This window comes from Candoia aspera, chromosome 2 (assembly GCF_035149785.1).
Source record: "Candoia aspera isolate rCanAsp1 chromosome 2, rCanAsp1.hap2, whole genome shotgun sequence".
NCBI lineage: Eukaryota > Metazoa > Chordata > Lepidosauria > Squamata > Boidae > Candoia > Candoia aspera.
Genome location: NC_086154.1, coordinates 131,051,399 through 131,077,646, shown reverse-complemented (window position 1 = coordinate 131,077,646; position 26,248 = coordinate 131,051,399). Strand labels below are relative to the sequence as shown.

The following is a 26,248-nucleotide window of genomic DNA, read 5'->3' as shown; positions in this document are numbered from 1 at the left end:
AGTACAGTTATTCCTCCCCCTTGTATTAAAATTAAAAAGAAAACTTTTTTATAAACCTCCTGAACATCTTTCTCCCCTCCAAAAGGTAAATCATATATAATTATTCCCTTCCTACCACTATTCTATACATTTTTGTCTTGTGCTGTCTGCCTCTCTCTTGTCCTGGATCAATGCTACATGGCATATTGGGCAGTAAGGGTTCTCCAACTCTTTTGGTCCTGGGCAAGGGCTTCGGCATCCTTCCATGTGATATTCAATGCCTTCAGGTCTTGTATCAGTGTTCTTTGCCATGTTATTTGAGGGCATCCTTGTTGTCGTTTAACATCGGCGGGGTCCAACTCATTACCACTTTAGGGATCCGGTTGTTCTCCATGCAAAAGATGTGACCGGCCAGTTGAAGTCTTCTACATGTGACAACGTTATGAAGTTTACACGAGCTGCTCCTTTGAAGCACCTCTTCGTTGGTGATGTGGTCAAAATATCAGATCTTTAAGATTCAGAGGAGGCATCTCTGTTGGAAGACAGCAAGCCTCTTGTTGATACTTGCTGATGCCTTCCAAGTCTCGCTGGCATAAGTAGCTGTCAGGATCACAATAGAAGTGAACAGATGGAGTTTAATCTTCAGTGATATGGACGGTGAGGACCAGAACTTGTTCATCCTCCGAAAAACGGCTGTCGCCTTCCCAATGTGGCACTTAACATCCGCCTCTGCATCACCATTCCAGGCGATCACACTACCTAGATAGGTGAACCTCTCTACTTCCTCTAACTGCTGCAGTCCGAGTACAATTCCTTGTACTGGGGCCATGGAGCTCACGTGCATGATCTTCGATTTCTCGGCGCTTATCCTAAGGCCGATATTGTTTGCCTTGCCATCCAAGGCAGTTGTGGCATGTTGTAATTTCGATTCATCTTCCTCAAGCGAGGCTATATCATTGGCGAAATCCAAGTTGCCAAGGTTACTTTGGTCAGTCCAGGGGATGCCTGTCCCAATATGTGCTCCAGCTCGCTGCATGACATAATCAAGGGCCACAAGGAAGAGGAGTGGGGACAAGATACAACCCTGTCTAACCCCAGTGGTAATCTCAAAAAAGTCCGTATGACCATTCTCAGTCTTAACACAGCTGCTTGATTGTTGGTAGAAATTCTTAAAGATGGTAATGAAGTCTGCCGATACACCATAGAGACGCAGGATCTGCCAAAGGGACTCATGATGGATGCTATCAAAAGCTTTTTAAAAATCGATGAAGTTGATGGCTGATGGGTGGCTATACTCGATGCACTGTTCTGTGATATTCCTCGAGGTAAAGATTTGCTCACTGCAGGACCTTCCACAACGGAATCCATCTTGTTCTTCTCTCAGGCGTTGATCAATGGCACTTTGCCGCCGCCTAAGGAGAACTGCACAAAATGCCTTCCTGGGCACTGAGAGAAGGGTAATGCCCCACCAGTTGGTACATTCAGAGATGTTGCCTTTCTTGGGGACTTTAACAATGGTGCCTCTTCGCCAATCTTCCGAGACTACACCACTTCACCAACACTTACTAAACAGCTTTGTCAGCTCTTCCACCATGGCCTGACTGCCATACTTTAGGACCTCTGCAGATATTTTGTCCAAGCCAGCTGCCTTGTTGTTTTTAAGCTTCTGATCGCAGTCTTGACTTCCTAAATAGTAATCTCACCAGTGTTCACCTGGAGCTCTTGTTAATCATTGTCTTCATTAAAATTATATATACTGGTCGGGTCTGGCTGGTTGAGGGTTTCTTGGAAGTATTCGACCCACCTTCTGTTTTGCTCCTCCTGAGTGACTAGAAGCTTCCTGTTCTTATCCTTAACCAGGACACTGATGCTCCTTCTCATTCCGGTCAATTCCTTAACAATGCTGTATAAGAGTCCTGGAGTCATTTTGGTCAGCCGCTTCTTGAGCTTCAGCGCCTTTCTGTTCTAGCCATTCTTTCTTATCTTTTCTGCAGCTTTTCTTCACCGCCAGTTGAGCTCTACCTCCGGTTCATTTCTTTCACTTCATCCATGTCTTTGGCTTGATCCCTTTTTTGTTTTATAATTTTCCTTTTGTCGACCAGCTTCCATGATCTATCTTGAATCCATTGTTCCTTCCATTGGCCACAACGTCTCCCGATGGTGTTTTGGGCACATCCTTTGATGATGTTTCTAAGACTGTTCCAGAGACCTTCCACACCAGCTGTGTTCTCGAGAAGGCCAAAACAGTTGCACAGTTCCTGAGCAAAGGAGTTGGCAGCTGTAGGGTTCTTCAGTTTCTTTGTTGCAAATGGTCTTTCTTATATGAACTTGCTTAGATTTTGAAGCTTTAACTTAATTTCTGCCCTGACTAAGTAATGGTCTGATCCAATGTCCACCCCTCTGTAAGTCCTCGCATCATGCAGTGATGACCTCCATTTTCAACTGATGCAGATAAAATCGATCTCGTTAAAGGTGCACTCATCCGGTGACCGCCAGGTCACCTTGTGGGTACGTTGATGTCGAAAGTATGTATTACCGATGCACAGTCCATTGTGTTTGCAGAAAGACACCAGTCGTTCACCATTATTACTAAGGCAAGCTGAGGATGCATGAACTCCAGTCACGTTCTCTAATCCACATCGGTCACTGCCTATTTGAGCATTAAAGTCTCCAGTAAGGATCTTCAGGTCGTAATTTGGAATACTATCAAAGGTATCCTGGAGTTGCTCATAGAATTTGTCTTTCACCACATCATCCGCATTATCCGTTGGTGCATAAGCTTGTATAATAGTTGTTTTTGCATGTCCATGGGCGAAACAAGCTGTAATTATTCGCTCACTGATTGGTTTCCACCCAATAAGCGCCCTTGTTGCCTATTTACTTAGAATGAAACCAACCCCATGCTCATGTCGTTCTTTGTGGCCTGCATATAAGATGATCTTACCATTGCTGTTGATTCAACCACACTCTATGTCAGGCTCTGCCTGGGACCCAATAAAAACACAGATGCTAGTGTAGACTTAGGCTCTGGGTTTATTTGGGAATAGAGTGCATGCCCTTAGAAAGCTGAGGGTGACGGGAGCGCGCCGGAACGGGATTTAAATAGCCCGTGCCGGTCAGCGCTCCACCCCACATCATCCCAGGTGCGTCCCACGAGTCCCACGGTTTCGTCCCTGCCAGGTGGGAGGTTGTTCAGCCCCCCTGCGCCCCGGGCATCGCCTCGATCGCCTTCCTGTGCGGTAACGATCCATTGCCGGGCGATCAGGCTCTTGATTCTTCGAAAGCCCGGGCACGCCTCTCCTGTTGTTAGTCAATTACCCGTTGGCTACTTTGTATCTTTTGTTTCCCGGTCTGCCGGTCTCGGTCGTTACATAGTTTCCTCGCACCTGCTGCTGGTTCTTTGTGTTTCTTAGTTGCCTTTGCCTAATCCGCCAGAGACCCATTTCCTTGTATTGTCATGCGAGCCGTTGCAATGTCACAAGCATTGCAACGGTGATCATGACATACTGCCCCCCTTGAGATAATTAAGCTGCGGGTTTGGAGGGATAGGTGGTATGGAAGTTGCGGATTAGTTCGGGAGCCTGGATGTTGCGGGCCGCGACCCACTCAGGGTGTGGGAAGTGTTTCCATTTGACCAGGTATTGGAGGGAGCCCCGCAGCCTGCGGGAGTCGAGTACCTCCTTGACCTCGAAGTGTTGTTGTCTGTCTATCATAACTGGGGGGGGCGTGCATGGGTGCCACCGGGAGGGGTCACTTGCTGGCTTGAGTAAGCTGCAGTGGAACACCGGGTGCAGCCGCTTTAACACTGGGTGCAGCCCGTGGTTGTCTGCGCCTTGGTGCGGGCTGCGCCGGAGTCGTTTGCAAGGGGGGGAAGGCTGTCCCTGAGCAGGTTCCTGGGTGACAGCTGCCAGACCCAATTGGGAGTCAGAAAGCACAGTCCCTACGACGTCGGAGATCGGCTCCGCGTCCTGGGGTAGTCGGGAGAGTGCGTCTGCCAGGAAATCCTTTTTCCCTGGGATGAACTTCAGCTGGAATTTGAACCGGCTGAAAAACTGAGCCCAGCGTATCTGCTTGGGACTGAGGTGCCGGGGCGTACGGAGCGCCTCAAGGTTGCGGTGGTCTGTCCAGACCTCAAAAGGGCAAGTCACCCTTTCCAAAAGGTGGTGCCAAGCCTCCAGTGCTGCTTTGACTGCAAAGGCTTCCTTTTCCCACACGTGTCAGCGCCTCTCTGTCTCTGAAAATTTCCTAGAGAGATAGGCGCATGGCTTCAGGATTCCAGCGGAATCCTTTTGCAGTAGGATAGCCCCAATTGAGAAGTCAGAGGCATCAGCCTGCCCAACAAAAGGCTGTTCAGGGTCAGGGTGGGACAGAATTGGCTCCGCTGTGAACAGCGCTTTCAGCCTGTCAAAAGCGGTTTGACAGTCGGGAGTCCAATTAAGCACGGCCCCTGGGTTTTTGACCTTGCGCGTCTCCCCGACGCCTTTGGTCTTTAGTAAGTCGGTCAAGGGCAGGGCAATTTCCGCGAACCCCCTCGCGAAGGACCTATAGAAGTCCGTGAACCCAAGGAAGCTTTGAAGCTGGCGCCGGGTGCGTGGGTGCTCCCAGCTCAAAACCGCCTGAACCTTCGCAGGGTCCATCTCTATGCCCTTGGCTGAGATTCTGTACCCTAAATAGTCCAAGTGCGACTTGTGGAATTCACACTTGGAGAGTTTAGCATAGAGTTTGGCTTTCCGGAGCTTAGTGAGAACTTGTCTCACTAATCTCTCGTGTTCCCTCTGAGTCCTTGTGTAGATTAGGACATCGTCTAGGTAAACTAGGACTCCTTTGAATAGATGGTCATGCAGCACCTCGTTGATGAGTTGCATGAAGACCCCCGGGGCCCCCGCAAGACCAAAAGGCAGTACCTTGTACTGGAAGGAGCCCAAGGGACAGTTGAACGCCGTTTTCCACTCGTCCCCCTCCCTGATGCAAATTCGGTAGTACACCTCGCGGAAGTCGAGTTTGGAAAACACCCTTCCCTTTGACAAGTGTGCCAGCATGTCTTCTATGAGGGGGAGGGGGTATTTGTTTGATAGGGAGGTGGAATTTAATCCGCGGTAATCTACATAGTCTCAGGGTGCCGTCCTTCTTCTCCTGGAATAGGACGGGCGCTCCAACTGGCGTGTTTGCTGGTTTGATGAAGCCCCCAGCGAGGTTCTTGTCTAAAAATTCTCGCAGCGCCGCCAATTCCCTCTGGGTCATGGGGTAGATTTTGGGCTTGGGTAATGGAACGTCCGGGAGCAGTTCAATTGCACAGTCCGTCTTGCGATGGGGGTTAATTGGTCCACTGCCTCTTCCCTGAAGACATCGGCGAAGTCCGAGTATTGCTCCAGCAGTCCTTCTGTGGGGGGGAGGGGCTTGTTGGTCGACGATCTCAGCCCTCCCCACAGTCAAAGCGGAGGATTTCTCTTTCGTTGGTGCTTGGTAGACCCCGTCCTCGAATGTTATGGAACGGGTCCTCCAATTAATGCAGGGGTTGTGGCGTGTTAGCCACGGGATCCCCAGCACCACTATGGGCTTGCCCACCGGGGTGACCATGAAGTCTATGGTCTCCCTGTGGGTGCCCATTTTCAGGGTGACCTTTCTTGTACCCTGGGTGGCCGGTCCCCCCCCCCCCCCGCTGTGGAGCTGTCGAGTTGCTGAAATATCAGCAGTTTTGGGAGGGGGGAGCAGGGCAGTTTTAGTGCAGTGACAGTGTCTGGGTGGATCAGATTTCTGGAGCACCCAGAGTCCACTAGAGCTCCGACCGCGATGGCCTTGGAGCTGTAAGTCAGTTCGATTTTCCCTGCCAGGATGGGACAATCTTCACTCACCCTGGGGTTGTCGCGTCCGTTCTTTACCACCTGCCCGGCGGTGCTGCTTAGGGCAGGTGGGAGGAGTTTCCCGCCAGCTGCTCCTGGTCGTCCAAGGCGTCCCCTGTGAGGTAGGCTTCCTCTTCCTTGTCTGGGGTCGCTAGTGCTCCTGTCAGCCGTCTGGGAGGGTTGGGTGGCTTGTGCAGTGCCTTCTGCGTTGGTCTGGGCGGGCGATCTGTTGTTCTGGTTTTGAGGCATTCAGCTGCCCGGTGCCCCGTCTTCCCACACCTGACGCATTGCCCGCGGGCAAACCGCTGTTGTCGCTCTGCGTCCCACATCGAGCCCGACTGTGGGACTGGTCCTTTCCCGTTGGGAGGGGTTCTGTCTTTCTTGGTTGCTAGCATGAAGGTGTGCTGGGCATGCTCAGCCTTCCCGACAAGGCAGATCCACTCATGCAGGGCGTCTGGTTCATCCCTGTATAGTGCCCATTGCAACACCTCACGGTTGAGGCCATCCTTGAACATGTCGATCAAGGTGGCCTCAGACCATTCCGGGATTTTACCCGCTAGGACCTTGAATTTGAGGGCGTAGTCCGCCACCGCTTTTTGTCCTTGGCGCAGTCCTTTAAGGGTGCTCTTGGCCCTTTCCTTTGCCAGGGGGTCTTCGAAGTACCGCTTGAGAGCGGCCTGGAAGGTATGGAAGGTAGCCAGGGCTGGGGCTCCGGATTCTGACATCTGGACGTACCAGTCCGCAACCCTGCCTTTGAATTTCGTGGCTACTGCCGAGATTTTGGCCCCTTCCGTTGTGAAGTAATGTCCATATTGTGACATGTAGTTCGTGGCGTTCGTTATGAAGAAAGAGGTTCGTGGGGTCTCCGTCAAATTTCACAGGGAAGTCCTTGGCGAACCCCCCAATTTGCGAGACCCCCACCTGTGGGTGGCTAGGGATGGCCCCCGCCGGAATGGGACCACGAGGTCCTGAGAAGGAGTCCCGTGCTTGTCCCCTTTCGGGGTTGTCGATGGGGTGGGTGGAGTGCCATGATCCCCCCCTGCCCCCTGTGCACCAGCAGTCCTTGTGAGCTCGCTCATCACCAATGCTGTCCTGATTACCAGGAAACACACTGAGGCGAGGACTTGGTCTCTAATATTTATTAGTAGTACTTAACAAGAATCCTAACAAACTGAGAAAGCGTGGGAAAACCCAGCCATATAAACCCCAAAGGTTAAGGCGGTCCCGATCTGTGTCTCTTTGAATGGCTGAACAGTTCCTCAGTGCTACGCATGCGCTTGACAGTCTGGGTGAGAGCCCCCTGCTCGCCATCCTTACTCATGACATCACCCTCCCCTCCAGATTGATATTCCATTTCAGCCCCCTCCCCTCCAGAGTCTTGATAAGATATGTTGTCTGCTTGTAAGGTCCCATGAGAACTTGGCAAAGAAGGCAATTCTTCAAAGGACAACTCCTCCACGGACGAAGCGGTGCTGCCCTCCCAATCCGATAACGCCTCCGAGCCAGGTGGCTGCTGCTGAAAAACATCTAGAGAGTTAGCAGGGTCAGCCCCCCTCCCCCCTGGGAAATGCAAGCCCGAGGTTGAGGGCTGTGGTTCCCCCACCTCCTCTGTAACTGGAGTCGAGGCTTCAGGCAGGGGCGGGGGGAAATACACACTCACGAACTCCTCAGCTTGGGCTTCTTCGGCCTGCTCAGGCGAAAGAGGAATCTCGGGTAAAATGCGAGGCTTGGGTTTGTGAGGGAAAAGCTGATGGAATCGATGAACCAGTGCTGGAGCATGTACATCTCTGGCATTCTCCCACGTGCGCTCCTCCTCAGGGTACCCTTTCCAGTGTATGAAATATTGGATGCCCCTTCCCCTCCTCCTAGAGTCCAGAATCTCTTCCACTTCGTACTCCTCCTCTCCCTCCACAATTACTGGAGGTGGGGGGGGTAGTTGCGATCGCAAGTTACTTGGGGGAGGGTCTTTGGCTAGCAAGGCTCTGTGAAACACTGGATGGATCTTCATGGATGGTGGGAGCTGTAAACGATAAGCTACTGGATTTATCTGCTGCACCACAGTGAAAGGGCCGACGAACTTAGAGTCCAATTTCTTGGAGGGTCTGGTAGAGATCAAGAACTTGGTAGAGAGCCACACTTTGTCTCCTACTGCGATCGCTGGCCCCTCCTGCCTGTGAGCGTCTGCCGCCCTTTTGTAAGCACTCTTTGCCCTGTTCAGCTGCTCCTTTAACAACTCCTGTGCGGCTTGTTGCTCTTTAAGAAAATCAGCTGCTGCTGGAACAGTTCCCTGCTGGGAGGAGGTGGGCAACACCTGAGGGTTAACCCCATAGAGCGCTTGGAACGGAGACATCTGGGTAGATGACTGCACAGAGTTGTTATAAGTGAATTCTGCCATGGGCAACAGGGCTGGCCAATTGTCTTGCCGATACGTGGTGTAACACCTGAGATACTGCTGTAGCATGGCAGCTTGTAATGTGTTGATCTGGAGATCTACTTGTTGCTGGTGTTGCTGTAGGGCTGCTGCTAATTGCTGGATGGCGAGCCGCATTTCTTGGTTTTCTGAAGACATTTCTAAACGTATCTGTTTAATTGCTTGTTCCTCCCTCTTTCGATGGGAGTATGAGTTTGTTAGGATTGATGTCCTGATTACCAGGAAACACACTGAGGCGAGGACTTGGTCTCTAATATTTATTAGTAGTACTTAACAAGAATCCTAACAAACTGAGAAAGCGTGGGAAAACCCAGCCATATAAACCCCAAAGGTTAAGGCGGTCCCGATCTGTGTCTCTTTGAATGGCTGAACAGTTCCTCAGTGCTACGCATGCGCTTGACAGTCTGGGTGAGAGCCCCCTGCTCGCCATCCTTACTCATGACAAATGCCATGGACTGGAGCATGTGTTCCAGGGTTCATACCTTGGCCTCCAGGGCTCTGATCCTGTCGGGGGTGACAGGGTCGTCTGTCCTTGGTGCTGCCAGTTGCTGCCCGATCGGCAGTCCTGCGACTCCCCGCTCGGGCGTTTGGGGGTAGTGGAGTCTCCAGGTGGTGTAGGATGTCCCCAGCCGGGGTCCCGCTATGCCGTCCCACGTGAAGAGTTGTTGGCCCCCGACTTCCTCTTCCATTGGGGCTCTCCACTCCGGGCTGGAGCTCCAGGTCTGGAACCGGGGTGCGGTGTGGGCAGGGAGGGAGCCCGTGTCCCATCTCGGGTGCGCCGACTCCAGCAGTTGTCGGGTCATCTCCCCCTCTTGCGTTGCGTCCTTCGCGCCTCCGGTGTGAAGCGCCGACTCCATGGCCGTCCCCGGTTCCGTCATCGCCGGTGTTTTCTCCCGCAGAAAAAAATTTACCGGTGGAGACTGGCGAGGTTCGTTTTTTGTGACTCTCAGCTTTATGTCAGGCTCTGCCTGGGACCCAATAAAAACACAGACGCTAGTGTAGACTTAGGTTCTGGGTTTATTTGGGAATAGAGTGCATGCTCTTAGAAAGCTGAGGGTGACGGGAGCGCGCCGGAACAGGATTTAAATAGCCTGTGCCGGTCAGTGCTCCACCCCACATCATCCCAGGTGCGTCCCACGAGTCCCAACGGTTTCGTCCCTGCCAGGTGGGAGGTCGTGCAGCCCCCCTGCACCCCGGGCATCGCCTCAATCGCCTTCCTGTGCGGTGACGATCCATTGCCGGGTGATCAGGCTCTTAATTCTTCAAAAGCCCGGGCGCGCCTCTCCTGTTGTTAGTCAATTACCCATTGGCTACTTTGTATCTTTTGTTTCCCGGTCTGCCAGTCTCGGTCGTTACATAGTTTCCTCGCACCTGCTGCTGGTTCTTTGTGTTTCTTAGTTGCCTTTGCCTAATCCGCCAGAGTCCCATTTCCTTGTATTGTCATGCGAGCCGTTGCGATGTCACAAGCATCGCAACGGTGATCATGACACTCTATCCACCTGACCTCACTGATGCCCAGAATATCTAACCTATAATCATTGGAAACCCATAGGAGTTGGGCAAGTCATCCAGTCTGATGCAATGATCGTATATTCCATGTTCCAATTCTTGTGATATTCTTGGCTGAGAAGATCATTTTGGACTTCAGACATCGGATCCTGTTGCCAGTGTGCTCCGTTGCTGTCATACAAGTAATACGACTCAAAACAGAACCCCCGCCTACTTGACCAGAAATATTTGTGATTGTCCTTGTTATTTCTGTAGTGGTTCAGATTTTACAGGGATGGGTTGCTGGCCCATCGCCTAACCCTCCTCCTTTCTCATCCAGGCTTGGGACCAGCAGTGGCAGAGTTTGTTTATTTATACATTTTTGTCTACAATAAAAATCAAATTGAAAAGCACGTAAGTTATCAGCTATTATACTTAATGGTATAACAATTTTAATAATTCCAATCTTAATAAACCCCAAATCTTAATAAAAACAAAAAACAAAGCCAATTCAAAGCAGTAAATCCAAATCTTTAAAGGCAAATGTTTGTTGTTGTTTATTTGTTCAGTTGCTTCCAATTCTTTGTGACTTCATGGACCAGCCCACACCAGTTTCCTGTTGGTCGATGCCACCCCCAGCTCACCCAAGATCGATTCCCTCACCTCTAGAATATCATCCATCCATCTTGCCCTTGGTCGGCCCCTCTTCCTTTTGCCCTCCACTCTCCCCAGCATCAGCATCTTCTCCAGGGTGTCCTGTCTTCTCATTATGTGGCCAAAGTATTTCAGTTTTGCCTTTAATATCATTCCCTCAAGTTAGCAGTCTGGCTTTATTTCCTGGAATATGGACTGGTTTGATCTTCTTGCAGTCCAAGGCACTCTCAGAATTTTCCTCCAATACCACAGTTCAAAAGCATCTATCTTTCTTCACTCAACCTTCCCTACGGTCCAGCTCTTGCAGCCATATGTTAGTATGGCGAACACCATTGCTTTAACTATGCGGACCTTTGTTGTCAGTGTGATGTCTCTGCTCTTAACTATTTTATCAAGATTTGTCATTGCTCTCCTCCCAAAAATTAAAGGTCTTCTGATTTCTTGGCTGCAGACAGCATTTGCAGTAATCTTTGCGCCTAGAAATACAAAGTCTGTCACTGTTCCTACATTTTCTTCCTCTGTTTGCCATTATCAGTCAAGTTGGTTGCCATAATCTTGGAGTTTTTTTGAGGTTTAACTGCAACCTAGCTTTTGCACTTTCTTTTTTCATCTTCGTCATGAGGCTCCTCAGTTCCTCCTCGCTTTCAGCCATCGAAGTGGTGTCATCTACATATCTGAGATGGTTAATGTTTCTTCCAGTGATTTTAACCCCAGCCTTGGATTCATCAAGCCCAGCATGTTGTGTGATGTGTTCTGCGCACAAGTTGAATAGGTAGGGTGAGAGTATATAACCCTGCCGTACTCCTTTCCCAATCTTAAACCAGTCTGTTGTTCCGTGGTCTATTCTTACTGTTGCTACAGATTCCTCAGGAGGCAGACAAGATGACTTGGTATCCCCATACCACCAAGAACTTGCCACAATTTGTTGTTATTAAAGGCAAATAATATCAGTCAAGTCCTTAAAGCAAACCAAATAAACATTCTTCAACCCTTATCCCACTTCAAAATAAACCAGAGCAGTTACATGTTCCCAAGATATGCACAGAGCTTTCTTCTCAAGAAAATCAAACAGCCCAGCTGCCCTGCTCCAAAATTCCAGGTTCTTTTCATGGCATTCCACCAGGAGATCAACCCTATTCATGGCTTTCAGATCACTCTCTCCCCTAGATTTCTCCATTATCCAATCCTCACCCAGCATCTTGACAGAAATCCCAATCTCAGTCTTAAAAGAAACCTTTCTATTGGTCTTAGATTCCTCAATTTCATCCACCACATACCCAACCTGATGGCACATTTTAGATCTCATATTTTCCACAGCGTCCTGGATATCTTGCATAAAAGGTTGATAAAAGTGAAAAGATACTTGTTTGAAGTCCTGGTGAAGGTCAGAAAGGATCTGTTTGAAACCCTCCATGTCCCATGGAGTAGATTATGGCGCCCCCATGGAACTTAATCAGCAAAAGTCGAAAATATGGGAAAGTTTGAAAGTTGTTTACACAAAGTAAGAGTTAATAGCAGACTGTTCTCAAGGGAAAGTGAAGACAGAAAGCTGAAGATTCAAATCAGCTGATTCATCATGTAGGAAAATGCTAATATCTTCAAATTTAATACAAAAATAATAATAGGAAGACAATTATTTACTCAAGCTTTGAAATTTCCTTTGGAAAGAAAACAAAATCCAAAACTTAAAAAAAAAATTAAAGAGTAATTCCAAAAATAATGTTAAGTGCCAAGAAGCCTGGCGTCTTGCTGTAAAAAGCCTCTCTTGGGGTACATATACTTTGAAAAACCCCACAAATTGGTGATTTAGCAATGGGGTAGCCGGACTTAGTCTCTCTTTAAGGCTACAGCGCAGCTTGGAAATGGTGACATCCCTGCCTCCTGGATATTCTTACCAGTCAAAAGCAAAACATGATATTCTAGCTGCAAGCTGCTGTTTTGGAGGACAGATGGGATAATTCCAAGTATTTTCCTTAAGCCTGAGAATGTTTGGGCTTCAGGAAAGCCTTCCTGAGCCCGAAAAAGTTGCCACCGAGCAAGCGGGCACAGCCGTTCAGTCCACCATTCCCACCAGAAGCCTGTATCTTTAGAAATTCTCAAACATTAGCTTTGTTCATAAGAATGGGATGCCACCTGACTTTATTTTTCATTGATTACTCTTGCACTTTTTCAGGCAATGCTGAGGCTGCAGAGGATTGTACTAAACAGTATGAAGCAATGTATTCATCTTGTGAATTGTCAAGAAACAGTTCATGTGTTCAGGAATCAGCTGCTAATGGCATGGTTTTAGCACATGAGGAACTTGGATATCCACTCTATGATGTTTCAGGTAAATAACCGTCATTGTGAAAACCTGTCAGTAAAACTAGAGGTAGCTACAAAATGTTCGTTAGCTATTCAGATTGCATGGGTTAATTATGCAATAACTGTTACATAGGTTCAGAATAGTACATACACACCATGTATACCCTCACTACTAGTTATATATAGTGCATAAGATTATTTGTGTCTCAGAGCTTGGATGGGGCAGTGGTTTTTTTTTTTTTTTTTTTTGTTACATCTACACGGCATGGTTGTCTTTTAAAATGGTAGCGCTATGATTAATTCTTGAATCTGCGGGTCTTAATATTTTGGTAGAACCTGAAAGAAAACGCCATAGAGGGGCATAATATATTATATTTGGTAGTTATTCAGAGGACAGTGGGACTTCAGAAAAACTTTTTGAGACTCCAGAAGGAACTACACATTTTCATGAAAAATATCCATATGCTCATCAGTGTTGTTAATTTAATCAGGATTCATGCAATATTATATGTACTGAAGGTAGCCATGGTAGAAGACATATATTTGGTTATTTCTGTCAAGACTGGCAATGTTCACCTCATCTCAGATTGTCAGTATTTAGAATGAAACTCAAGGTAAATGGTATGTTTTTCCCAAAGTGTTAGAATCCCCAAAAAGCACCAAGTTCTGCACAATTGTAGCGATTAGTTTAAGGGGTTTTATGTTCCTTTTTAGGTAATGAAAAGTTCAAAATTATAATTCAGTTTCTCAGTCACCACATGGACTTGTTTTATTTCTCTTCTTTTAAATGCTTTTTAAAGGGCACGAGGTTAAAAAAAAATTTTCAGTACAGATGGCTGGTTCTTTTTTCATGCTTTCTGTTTACTATTTAACCTCATTTATATTTTTTAACTTCTTCTTTGACTGATAGCTTGGTGCCCTAGTTCGTATTTGTGCCATACTGTCATTCTGTATCATTTGTACTTACGCAAGAACAAAATGGGAAGCCTGTTTAATTTCATGGTTTGTTTGTAAATAGCAAGTAAGATTTTATTTCAGGTGATAACTGCTTTTTTTTCCTTCAGAGCATTTCAACTAGGTTGAAAAATACACAGAACAGCATAAATACTACAAAACAATATTGTATAATAATAAAGTTAAAAAAAAGAAGCAACGGCAGTTTCTAGATGCAAGTACAAAGAACTTAATGCAGCCACAGCATTGAGGATTTCTGTAGTAGCATATCATTTGTGAAGTATGGCATTCTTGATAAATCCTGCTGTCCCACCAGCCTTCCATGAAGAAAAAGACTTTTTGGCTATTGATATCCTTTGATCCAATACTGCTGAAAGGGAAAAAGAAGTAATATACAATGTTCCCAAAGGCCCTACTTTCTAAAAATTCCCTAAGTTTCCACACCATGTTCTCAGAAGGGTGTTAGGAGCTGGGGAGGAAAATGAGTTACAAAAGTTGCCTTGCTTTCTGTCAGTGGGAATAAAAACTGAATCTAAGTTCCTGGTTTTAGAAAATATATTCTTTGAATTCCTTTCTCAGGTGAAGGCAACCCTGTCATTTCTATAGAAGATTTAAAAGAATGCTTGAAGAAACAATTAGAGTTCTGTTTCTCACGGTATTGTACCTTTTGCTTCTAGTAGTATATTAATAAGGTTAGTTTGAGCTAACTAGAGCCACTTGGCATGCTTTGTGGACATTTTATATGGAATTAATTTGAAAATCTAATGACAGATGTCTCTGGAGGTTCCCAGTGCTAATAAGATCTGGATATGGTTGCAGAGTCAGATTGAGCTAAACATCCCAATTAAAATTCTCGGAAATAAAATGGAGAAAGAGTTTATTTTTCTAATATCCGTTCATGCTTCCTTAGGGGTGATTATGTAAACGTTCTTATTGTAAACACAGTTGCGAGAGATGTACCAAGTACCGTAAAACCTCAGTTTTCTAGGCTGTGATGCAGTGTGGTTCACATGGAACAGACCCAATTCCATTGCAATTTACATAATTGGTGTTATGCTATCATTACATAAATGATGCAAATTATGTCATTTACATAATTTCACAATCAATAACCTCAAATGCATAATTTTTATTGCTTCTATCAAGTACTCTTTGATACACTTGATTCAGGGAAATACAGGTAGTCCTCACTTAACAACCACAATTGGGATTGGAATTTTGGTTGGTAAGTGTAGTGGTCATTAAGCAAATCTGACCCGATTTTACGACCTTTTGTGGTTGTTATGCGAATCACTGTGGGCACTAAGCGAACCATGGAGTTGTTAAGCGAATCATGTGGTTCCCCATTGATTTTGCTTGCCAGAAGCCAGCCAGGAAGGTTGAAAATGGCAATCATGTGACCATGGGATGCTGTGACTGTCATAAATGCAAACTAGTTGCCAAGCACCCAAATTGTAATCATGTGACCACAGGGACACTGTAATGGTCATAAGTATGAGAACCGGTCATAAGTAGTTGTTTTCAACACCGTTGTAAGTCTGAACCATCACTAAATGAATGGTTGTTAAGTGAGGACTACCTGTAATGGACATCCCCTCCACCCAGTTATTTTGCTAAAACAAGGTTTTGCTATAAACCAGTCAGCAATGATACTCAGAATTTAGTGGTTAAAAATAAAGGAAGAAAGAAAGAAAGTTTACTAGAACTGGCTTGCAACAATCTGGATGATATGAAATGGTAGCAAGGAAATACATAAACTGTAAATGTTTACTATCATCTACTTTTACATCCTAGATCTGAAACACTATTTTTCAATGATCGTATCGGACAATATTGCTACAGTAATCCTTCAATTTGGGAATATGATTAGGATTTTGTGTAGAAATAGCATATCCTTTAAAAGTAGCTGGATTGTATTATTAACTATTTAACTGTTTCTGGGGTTAGTAACTTTAATTTCTTTTGAAAAGAAAATAGTATTTATTTTCCTAAAATGCTTATTAACTTATTTCTAGTGAGAATCTATCCAAGGATCTTTACTTGATGTCTCAGATGGACAGTGATCAATTTATTCCAATATGGACTATTGCCAATATGGAAGGAATTAAGAAACTGACAACCAATATGGATCTTATTGTGGAAGTACTAAGATGTATGTCAAAAATACTTAATGTGTTTGTTACTTTTACTTATATATAGCGTATGTCTTATTTCTGTATGAATTATATATCTATATGAATTATTCATAATTATTCTACATGAATCTGTTGTCCTGATCTTGTTATTACATAGAAATGGGTATACATGTCCTCATTTAACAACCACAATTGGGACTGGCAGCTCTGTCATTAAGTGGGTCACTAAGTGGAAATAATCACATGACTGTGCTCTCGTTTTCCCCACTCTCCCACCCTTTGGAACGCTCACCCCAGCACTGGGATAATTAGCAAGAAGGGAATTAATGTTTGTATTTGCATTCTTTGGAGAGAGACGGATTACAAAAACAAAAAACAGGTCAGGCACAAGGGAGATCGCCTAGAGATCACTCCCCCCCCCCCCCCGCTTGTTTAAGCAATCTCTCTGCTCTGTGAGGGGGAAAAAAAACAGGCAATCTGTCTTGTGCCTGACCCATTTTTATTCTTCCCCCTCGCAGAGTGGAGAGATTGGAGAAGAAGAGATTACAAGAGAGTAAGCAGGCAAACAAAGGGGGATACACTGGATTGTTTGTGTAGCGCACTCATGGCTCCCTGCTGGCGCCAGCACATTCCTTTTTTATGTGTATTCCCCATTGTGTGCCTGCTTACTCTCTTGTAATCCCTTTCTCTCCAGTCTCTCTGCTCTGTAAGGGGGGAAAAATAAACAGAATAGGTCAGACACAAGACAACATGTACAGACTATAATGGCAATCACGTGACCGAGCCACGCTGCAAAGATCGTAAATGCAGGCATTGGTCATAAAGTTATTTTTTCAGCACCATCTAACTTTGAACAGTTGCTGAACGAGGCAGTCTGTAAGCAAGGTCTACCTGTATAGTTAGAGCCAGTTTGGTCTAGTGGTTAAGGTTCTGGGCTAGAAACCAGGAGTCTGTGTTCTAGTTCTACCTTAGGCATGAAAGCTGGCTGGGTGACCTTGGGCCAGTCCCTCTCTCTCAGCCCAACTCAGTGTAATGTAGACCAGCCTCCTCGTGGTGCACCCTGGGCAATGTGACTTTTCACAGCTAAATAGTCTACACATCTGGCTGCTGGACCTCACAAGCATTTCCCAGCAAGAAAAAGCAGCATGAACACCAAACTGCTATGCCATACAATTAAAAAAAAACCTGAATAGTTTACTAAAGATGTATTTTCTAAAACACACCTGAAACTTTCATCAGTGTTGAATATCACCCTGATAAATATGGAATAGTATTTTAGCTGGCATACATTAAAACTGTTGTGCCAGATGATGACACACTAACAGAAGAATGAGCAGAGTTGTATACATTAAGTACTGAGCAGCGACCAAGTAACCATATCATTTTAGGCTAAGTTGAAATTTGAAGAGACTTTAGTATGCTTAGTGTCTTTTCAATAAACAGTTTTCTTCTGGTTAATTTAGCTTCTCCTATAGTTCAAGTGGATGAGCAAGGAGAGAAAGTTAGACCAAATCATAAGCGTTGCATTATTATTCTTCGTGAGATCCCTGAAACCACACCAGTAGAGGTAAGTATCTTTTGAAATTTATTAGAAATATGACAATATGAAAACAAGTTCATTTGTAGATAATAACCACTGGGTAAGGTAGTATTTATGTTTGATGCAAGTTTGCTACTTGAGAAATGATAATATAGTGAACATTACTCTTGGTTTTGAGCTATATTTGAGGAAATGGGAATATTTGGCAATCATTGTGCCTTAAAAATATCTGTAGTATTTACCACATTCTTATAGCAAGTATCCTCATGTGGTGGCCTTTTTTGAAAAATGTATCATGTCAATATTGCTAGCTGTAAAGAAAAATGACTTTTTCTTAGCTGTGAATATGTTTTTTTAGAAAAATAATTGCTTGATTTGCCAGGCACTTTGACTTGGAAGGTCACAGAGTGATTTTACATGCTTAATATTAACCACTGTTTGGAAGCTAAAATAAAAACAGTAACTTTCAAACTGTTGTTGTAGAAATTAAAATCCCCTCCGGCATGTATAGGAATCTTTTTTTTTTTAACATAATGGTTTTATTTCACTGAAATAGTCTTTATATATTTAATCCAGGAAGTAAAAGCACTGTTTAAGAACGAAAGCTGCCCTAAAGTTATAAGTTGTGAATTTGCTCACAATAACAACTGGTACGTTACATTCCAGTCAGATACTGACGCGCAGCAGGTAAGAATGTCATGTGTTTTGAATTCCATGCACTAATGAATTCTCCCTTTTTCCAGTGACTCAGATAAGTCAAAGCAGTTTGGAATTCTTGATTTTAAATATATCAGCCGAATAAAAGTAGATTGCACTTATAAATCCAGAAATTTAGGCAAAGGGACAGCACCAGGAAGTTGATCTTAATAAAGTACGTGGGAAATTTACTTAGAGTATGAATGTGTGAAATGGCATGACCTACTCTTATCCAGTAGCACATATGCAAATGTGTTCTTGCTAACTTCTCCTTCAAGCATGTTCTCATGCAGTTAATCTGAAAGAAGCTGGAAATGATGTTTTGGTGTTCAGTCTCTTCAGTGTGGCAAGAAATGTCCAAAGATTGCAGTTGGAAGATGCAAACTTAATAGCTTGTTCTTCTGCTCTTGATAGAGGTCCCTTTGTTAAACAGGCACATTTGATTTTAGAGCCTTTCCCAAGTTCAGTTGTATTGCCTAAACATAAATTCAGCATTCTATAGAATGCTGCTCTTCAAGCTACATTCATAAGATACCTGCAGCTCTGCAGATGACCTGATATTTGCAGTTTTGAAAATGAAATTGTTTAGAACTTAAAAGTGTTGGCCAAATCAAGACTTTTGTTAAACCAAAAGGTGAGGACTCGTGTTTCTAGGAAATTTCTTTGCTGTATCATAATGTTGTTTGATGTGACCAGTTATTTTTGGTGCTTTCTTTGAATCTCACTAATAGTGAGGATGGAATCTGCCTGCATGGAATCTCATTCTGGAATTTTCTCTAGTTCAGTTGAAAAATAATAGGCCCTTTCCCCTAAACTATATATATAACCAAGTACACCAAAATATTGTTTTTTGTTATTCTGGTGACCTTGTGAGGATCATTTTTCTACATTTTGGTCTGTGCTTTCTTTTTCTTCCATTCTCTAAAAGCAAACGGAATAACCTTTGTTAGCATCTGTAATTTAAACTGATTCTTGGTTATCTCTCTCCCCTCCCCTCCCCAGACAGCTAGTTTTGCTTTGGAGAGATCATGCTCATTGTCAGAATTGCATATTACAGGTGTAAAGGAATAAATTACTTTGACTCTATCCCTAGTTTGCAGGGTTCCAACCTCCACTGATTCCTACCTACTCCCAGTTTCACCAAAATTACGTAAAATGGCAAAGCACTTGAAATCTAAGTAATCTGCCCTCCATTTAGGCCATTGTACCAGGCCTAGCAGATAGTGCCTGCGCTGACTGCAGCCCATTAATTGCTGCTTAATCCTGCCTGAGAGTCCCTGACACTACCCATCCCAGCAAAAATTCTGTTGCCTCCACTTTCAGTATTCAAAAAGTTAAAAGCTAAGCACCTTGGTCATTGTAAGCAGATTGTGTGTCAGGTTGGAATCTTTGCAAAATAATGTAATTCAGAGTTTCCACCCTGCCATGAGTTATCTGCTGCTGCTAGGGGAAAAAAAGGAGGCAGCTGGTGCAGACGAAGCCCGCATGCGTGCTCAGAAGAAAACAGCCAGCATTCTTTCAAAAGGCGGTAAAGATAAGAAGATGGAAAAGAACTGCCAAGGCCAAGCTTTGGTGCTTGCTAGAGACACTTCTTCAGATGCACGAGAGGGGAGACGGGGGAAAAGTAGAAGAAAGAAAAAATGCTGGGTGGGGGAGCCTTAAGCTGCTGCTCTGTGCGCCAAAAGTTAATCGTGACTTTGCCTTGCTGCTAGATGCTGCCTTTCATTTAATAAACTTAAATATATCCTACGTGGCTTGTATTTAGGTTTTATTTAGGAGAGTTCAGGAATAGGAACATTACATTGTGATTGTAAGGAAGTCAGTAAATGACAGAAGGTGTGCCACTGCACACTTTGCTGTTTTCAGAGAGTTCAAATGAAATTCTTCTGTCCCGAGTTAACTGCTATGGTTGCCTCAGTTCCACCGATCCATTTGATACCTTTTCCACTTCCTTTCTTCTTCCCCAGCCCCCATCAGCAAGAAGAGCTTGTGTTTATCTGAAAGGTGAAATCAAGAGGCCTCCCCAGCAGGTTTGGGTTGAGAACGACCTCACTTTGACAGAAAATGTCACTCTACTGTGCCTAAATGTCAGACCATTTATAGAACTTATCTGTAGAATGTAGCGTTGTGTCTCCCATTCACTTTCATAAGGCATTATGTCTCAGAGCCAAAGCTAAGCTGGTTCTTCCTTTGGCAGAGTTGTACTTTCTTTTGTCCCCCCCCCCCCCCCGCACCATTGTGTAAGTTTGCTAATCTCTCATTGCTCAGCTAGAGAAAATTCCAGAACTTTCAGATCCATTAGTTTGGATACACTGATGACATTGAATTGCAGTTATAGGTAAAACTAGCTGATGTTTTATAATTTATCTGTATATTGTTCTAGAGAGGTCTATATCTCTGGGGGTGTCATTCACAGCTTTAAATAAAGGGAATTATTAACTTTTTTAAAATCCACACATTTTTCGGGAAAAGATTGTTTCTAAAAATATGGGAAAGCAAGAGGGTGTTGTGTACTTCCTTAATACTTTGATGAATAGGACAAAGTTTGAAATGTTGTAAAAGTAACAAAAGTGTGGTAGAGATACTTATATTTTAGTACAGTTTGAAATTGATGCTGGAAGTCCTTTAATGTTTTTGAAAATTCTGTTATACTGCTCTGTCAGTGAATATTTTTATATCTGTGCAGGCTTTTAAATATTTACGGGAAGAAGTTAAAACCTTTCAGGGCAAGCCAATAATGGTAAGCATTATTCTCATATGTACACCTCAAGTTACAGTTTAATACTTAAAACAATTATAAGAAGTTGTAAGTTGTACGTATAACTTCTTATAATCACTATTACATTTTCATTACTGTTGTTATAATCTTTATGATTGTCTTTCTAAAGTGTGTCTTACATACAGTATTCCTGGACCACCAACTTTAGTTCTGGTTTAATTCATGGTATTAGGTTAACTGTGAATAAGATTACACAGGATTGTTTCCCATATAATTTTGTGGCAGTTTTAATTTTAACTGCAGGAGTAATCTTACAGTGATAGAAGCTTGATAAAAGCTAAATAAGGGGAGAGACTAAAAAAGAAGGAATCTTTCTGTTCCAGACAGTGTTTGAAAAGTTTTATCTATTGAACTGAACTATAGTTGCTTCCAAGAGCATTCTGCCAGATGGCTCAGCAAAGGATCTAAATTTGGTTGCAAAAATATTAAAGAATTACTTTGAATTGCCATTTTTCATTGCAGATTAACAAAAGGTAAAATTAAAGCCATGGGCTAACCTGTTAGGAAATGATGAAATACAAATAATGAATTTTGTGTCCTGTAATGGTCTTTCTACCTGGTATGATAAATATAGCTTAGTTTAAACTTTCTTACGCAGGCCAGGATAAAAGCCATCAACACTTTTTTTGCAAAGAATGGTTACCGGGTAGTGGATTCCAGTGTTTATGTTCAGCCGGTTCAAACACAAGCACAGTTTGCCTCACCACTGTTCATGCAGCCTATATACAGTCCTCAGCAGTACTCCATCTATAGTATTGTGCCTCAGACATGGTCTCCAAACCCTGCACCTTACTTTGAAACACCACTGGTAAGTAGTTACAGTTTGTGTTTTAGAGCATTTGCTTTACTTCAAAAGATAAAGAAAATCTTAATCTTAAACATTATCAATCCCCCCCGTCCTGTAATGAATGTCACTTGACCCTCATACTACATTTAATTGATGTATTGAATTGCATATTCTGTTTTTTGTGGCTTGGGATGTAGAACGCTGGTAATTCCAAGAAATTACACATGGTCATTTTAATTCCAAATAGAAAGGAGGTATTTATGCTTATAGCAAAGTGGGGTTTCCAGAAGTGTTGAACCATATTAGATAGGCAATGCAGACTATCTGGAAGACAAAAATCTTCTTCACAAATTCAGGATGCTACTCTGAAATTAATGTATGGTGGCATAAATTAATGCTTATCCAATACATAACGCAACTATTTTTCATTATTGGTATAACTCTATTCAAGAATAAGGGAAGTTGGATCTGTATTATTATAATGTAGTGAAATGCAGTCTCTGTTGTCCTTTAAATATTTCAACTCTGCGGTGTTACTGACTCCAAAACAAAAGCTTGTTATTCAAAGACTATTTGATGAACAGGTATTTATTTTAAATGATAATCTGGTTTACATTTATCCTTTGACTGCATTGCTGTATCAGTATAATTTTAAAAATATTTTCAGAAAATACTAAACTGGAGAACATCCCCAATCAGTGTATAGAGATCCAGTGTTACATTGTAATAAAAATTATTGTGGAAATTGAGGCAGGAAAGCTTACTTCCTTGGTTTTAGGTATGCAGGTGTTAAAATTGCAGTTCTGAGAATTTGTGTTCAGTTATTTGTTTGCAATGAACCTCTTGATATATTTTGTGCTTGCTTCAGGCTCCATTTCCGAATGGTGGATTTCTCAATGGTTTCAGTTCACCAGGTTCATACAAGACAAATACTGCTGCATTGAGTATAGGTCGCCCATTCCATAGAAATCGGTAAGAAAGTTGGAGCCAACATTTTTGGAATGTAGACTGCTTCTGTTTTGATGTTTTATCTTCTGACAGTGTAGCTGTTCATAAAATATTACAAGATTGGGTGATCTTGAATTCTCATCAGGAACTAATTTCTGTGGTTCTTAAGACCATCTGAGAAACTGTTTTGCAATTTTGGATTTGTAACAATTCAACAGTCCATTAAAGTGTAATTGAACTTAAGTTTCTTTGTGATGTATAGGCTTTATATTTCTGACATTTATTTATTTGGTAATTTATATCATGTATTTTGTACAGGAGCTCAAGGCAGTGTATATAGTACTCCCTTCTTCTTCACCCCCCCCCAACAATCCTGTGGAGTAATTTGAACTGAAAAAGGATTGAGAAGTTTGAACTGAGAAAGGAAAGCCCAAAGTTACTCAATGAGCTTCCACCACTAAGGGTGAAACAGAACTTGGGCGATCACCACACTGGTTCAATGAAAGATTGTGCTTATTTTATTCATGCTCATAATTGCAGTCATCGTGTCAATTCCTGCTTCAATTTTATATCTGTATTATATTTTCTTCAGTTTTATATTTTCTTCTTCATATCTAACAGAAGTAGTTTTGCTAAAATCTACAGTTGGTTTTGGGCTGCCAGCTGCAAAAAAAAAAAGTCCTTTGTTTTTGAGGAGGTTTGAAATAGAGATTATTGGCTGAGTTTAGTTGATATTCGTTAATTCTGATAGCTTACATGGCTGTGATTTGGAGCATGCTGCATTTAAAATGAGTTTTTCTCCAAAGCTGGGCATAAGATGGAGGCAATGAGCGTTTCAAATAAAACAGGAGAAAGAAGTAACGAGAGCTACTAGCCCATGCAGCGGTCACCTCTGTAATACATTCTGCAAATAGGTTTCTGCCATGATACAGTTACAAAGATCTGAATATAGATGAATTCCCCCATAAAATATGAAAGCATCCTGTCTATGAGTGATTCCTACTCACTAAAAATTATTTTGCTGAAGTAACAGAATCAATTTATTTTGTGAAAATAAATTCCCTAACTGCCTCTGCACAAACCTGGTGAGGTTGGCCACTAGAAGAACATAAACTATGTTCTTGGCCACTAGAAGAACATAAACTATGGGACTTTACCCTTCTTAACAAAAAACTAACAGTTTTTAATTTCAGATGAATCTAAAAGGGAAGATTTGCTTTGTGAGGAGATGGGATTTAACAATGTCAAAGAAGGCTGGTTGGAAGCTGTGATGACTAAGTTCCAATGCTTAGAGCATATGGTATCCAAAGGTGATACCAAAGTCACCTGTTCTGGGAACAAGGCCCTTAGAGAACTCTGGAACATTTAGTTTCTCCTCTGGGCTCCAGTGATGGAGATTGCAAAAGATGGTGTATTTAGAGAAGCTCGGTTTTTTTATTTTTAAATTTTTATAAATTTATTTTATTTTTACTTTTTTATTTTTATTCTCCAATGATCTTCCCTGTCCAGTGGTGGTCCAGCAGTTTTCTGAAAGTTAATTTGAACTGGAAGCTGCTTCTGGGCAATTAACTTTCCGGGAACAGTTGAACCAACCCTGGTATGATTGAGGTGTGTCTAGAGGGGACACCGAATATTCTGGAGTTGTGTGTAATGTTCCATTTCTAGAATGGTAGGGTTCGCACATGCCTAGTTTTTATGTTTCACTTTTAGGATAGTTAAATAGCTTGGTCTGGTTTATAATGTTAAAAAAGCCAATATTGAAAAATAGATGGAGGTGAATAACTTTGGATTTCATATTATTATTACAGAAAATGAAAAACAAATTTTGAATATTGGAAAAAATAGACAATATACAAACAACAGAATTTATTATAAAAGATGGTTGTTTCTTCAACAATTTTTGGCCAAAAGAATTTTCTAATCAGGTTTTGCAAATTTTCTTTTTCAAGACCTCCCTAGGATTCTGTTTTGGAAACACAGTTAATGTGCTATCGATTTTTGACTTTGTTTGCACAATATGTTTGATGAGGAGAATCATCTTGAACTCAGACACTCATGGTAATATTTTAGTCTAAACATGTTTTAGTCTAAAACTAACTTCTGCACTTTGTGGTTGATTAATTTCATTATGGTAATCACATGATACCCAAATCATCCTCTCCCTTTTACACATGTTGTGCGAACAGATCATTTAAAGATTTTTTTAAATCATTTTTTTCTTGAACTGAAAAATTGTTCATTTGGTCATTGCTTATATGATTTGTTTCCCCATGAGGGGTCACTTTTCAAAGTTATGGCAATTATTTGTTGCATCTTAAAGCATTTTGTGACCGTAACAGTTTACCAAAATCCTGGTGACATTGAGACAGTCTTAAATGAAACTGAATGAACAGATAGATGAATGGTAGCAGAAAAGTTTCTTCTGCTGGAAAAATAACGTCAGTTCATTTACAACCTGTCTTGAGTTCTATATATAATTTTTATTAAAACTCTTAGAAAGATAAAAACTAACACAAACTAATATAAAGTAAGGAAGAAAAAGGAATAACGAAAGCAAAGAGAAAGCAAATAATGCAAGGAAAAAAGCTAAAGAGAAATAGAAAAGAAAGAAAAAAGATACAAAGAAGTGGTTTCCGATATTCTTCACAGCAGTTTTAAGTACAATTCTATTTTAACCTCTGTCTGTAAAGTTACATCATGATACTGTTCTTTCTATAATCTATCCTGTCTAATCATCAAAGTCATAAATCACAAGTTCATTTTTTTAGTTTTCTGCAAAAAGTTCATAAGAGGTTTCCAGTCACCAATATATGTAGATAGTGGCTTTTCTCTAATCAAAGAAGTTAGTTTATCCATCTCATCAAGATCCGTCACTTTTACCAACCATTCCTGCATAGTGGGTAGTGTTGAATCTTTCCATCTGTGCATATAATCTCACCACAATAATAATCTATCCATTCATCCATCCATCCAATTTGTCCTCGCCCATATGTTGAAATAATCTTCTGTGGCTTTTTTCTAACTGTTTATCCATCAGTCCTAAATGGAAAAGTTCTGGGTTCAACTGAATATGAATCTTTAAAGCCCTCTGTATCAATGTACATATTTGAATCCAATTTTTTTTAGCTTTTTTACATGTCCACCAAGCATGACAAAATGTCCCTTCCTGTTGTTCACATTTCTAACATATGTTTGAAGTGCTTTTATACATTCTAGATAATTTCTCTGGTGTCATGTACCACAACCTGTCTTGAGTTCTAAAAGAGCTTCAGTAAAACACTTGCAAACCTATACTCACGTTTTTCAGTTTAATATTGCAGTACATGGGTTTGGCAGTCCCCTGCCCATGTGCACCATTGAAATTTGACCACAGAATTGCTTGTTTTGGGCCAAGAGTTGGCTGGATTTTTTGAGGGGGGCAGCTCCAAAAAGGTGCAGAATAGGTATGCTAAGCTTCTGGGAGACAAATACTCCTGTGCTGCTCCAAGGCCAAAGCATTTAAAAACAAATATCTCCCCTCCAGAGTTGTCTGCCCTTGACTTAAAGGCAGAGGGGTCCTTTTTAGTGCAGTCTTGGGTTATTTCAGAACTTCTTAAGAATCCTTGGTAAAGGAGGAGTTTCTGCATTGGAACTTTTTAAGGAGAAGGAAATAGATGTTAAATAAAAAACATACAGGATTGTTTTATCCTGCGTACTTAGCAATCAACTGTAAG

General features: G+C 42.6%; 1 protein-coding gene across 5 annotated transcripts in view; it reads left to right on the top strand.

Annotated features, from left to right (window-relative positions):
* Positions 1-26,248, top strand: part of LARP4 (La ribonucleoprotein 4) — a 50,549-nt gene that overhangs the window by 10,570 nt on the left and 13,731 nt on the right. For 4 of the 5 annotated variants that reach the window (XM_063293620.1, XM_063293618.1, XM_063293617.1 and 1 more), the window contains 8 exons: positions 12,566-12,721; positions 14,230-14,305; positions 15,666-15,802; positions 17,249-17,352; positions 17,902-18,012; positions 20,708-20,761; positions 21,399-21,608; positions 22,456-22,559. In XM_063293620.1, the coding sequence (XP_063149690.1) occupies positions 12,566-12,721; positions 14,230-14,305; positions 15,666-15,802; positions 17,249-17,352; positions 17,902-18,012; positions 20,708-20,761; positions 21,399-21,608; positions 22,456-22,559 (952 nt within the window). Of the gene's footprint in view, positions 1-12,565; positions 12,722-14,229; positions 14,306-15,665; positions 15,803-17,248; positions 17,353-17,901; positions 18,013-20,707; positions 20,762-21,398; positions 21,609-22,455; positions 22,564-26,248 lie in introns of those variants that run through there. The other variant, XM_063293621.1, reaches the window with a different exon arrangement.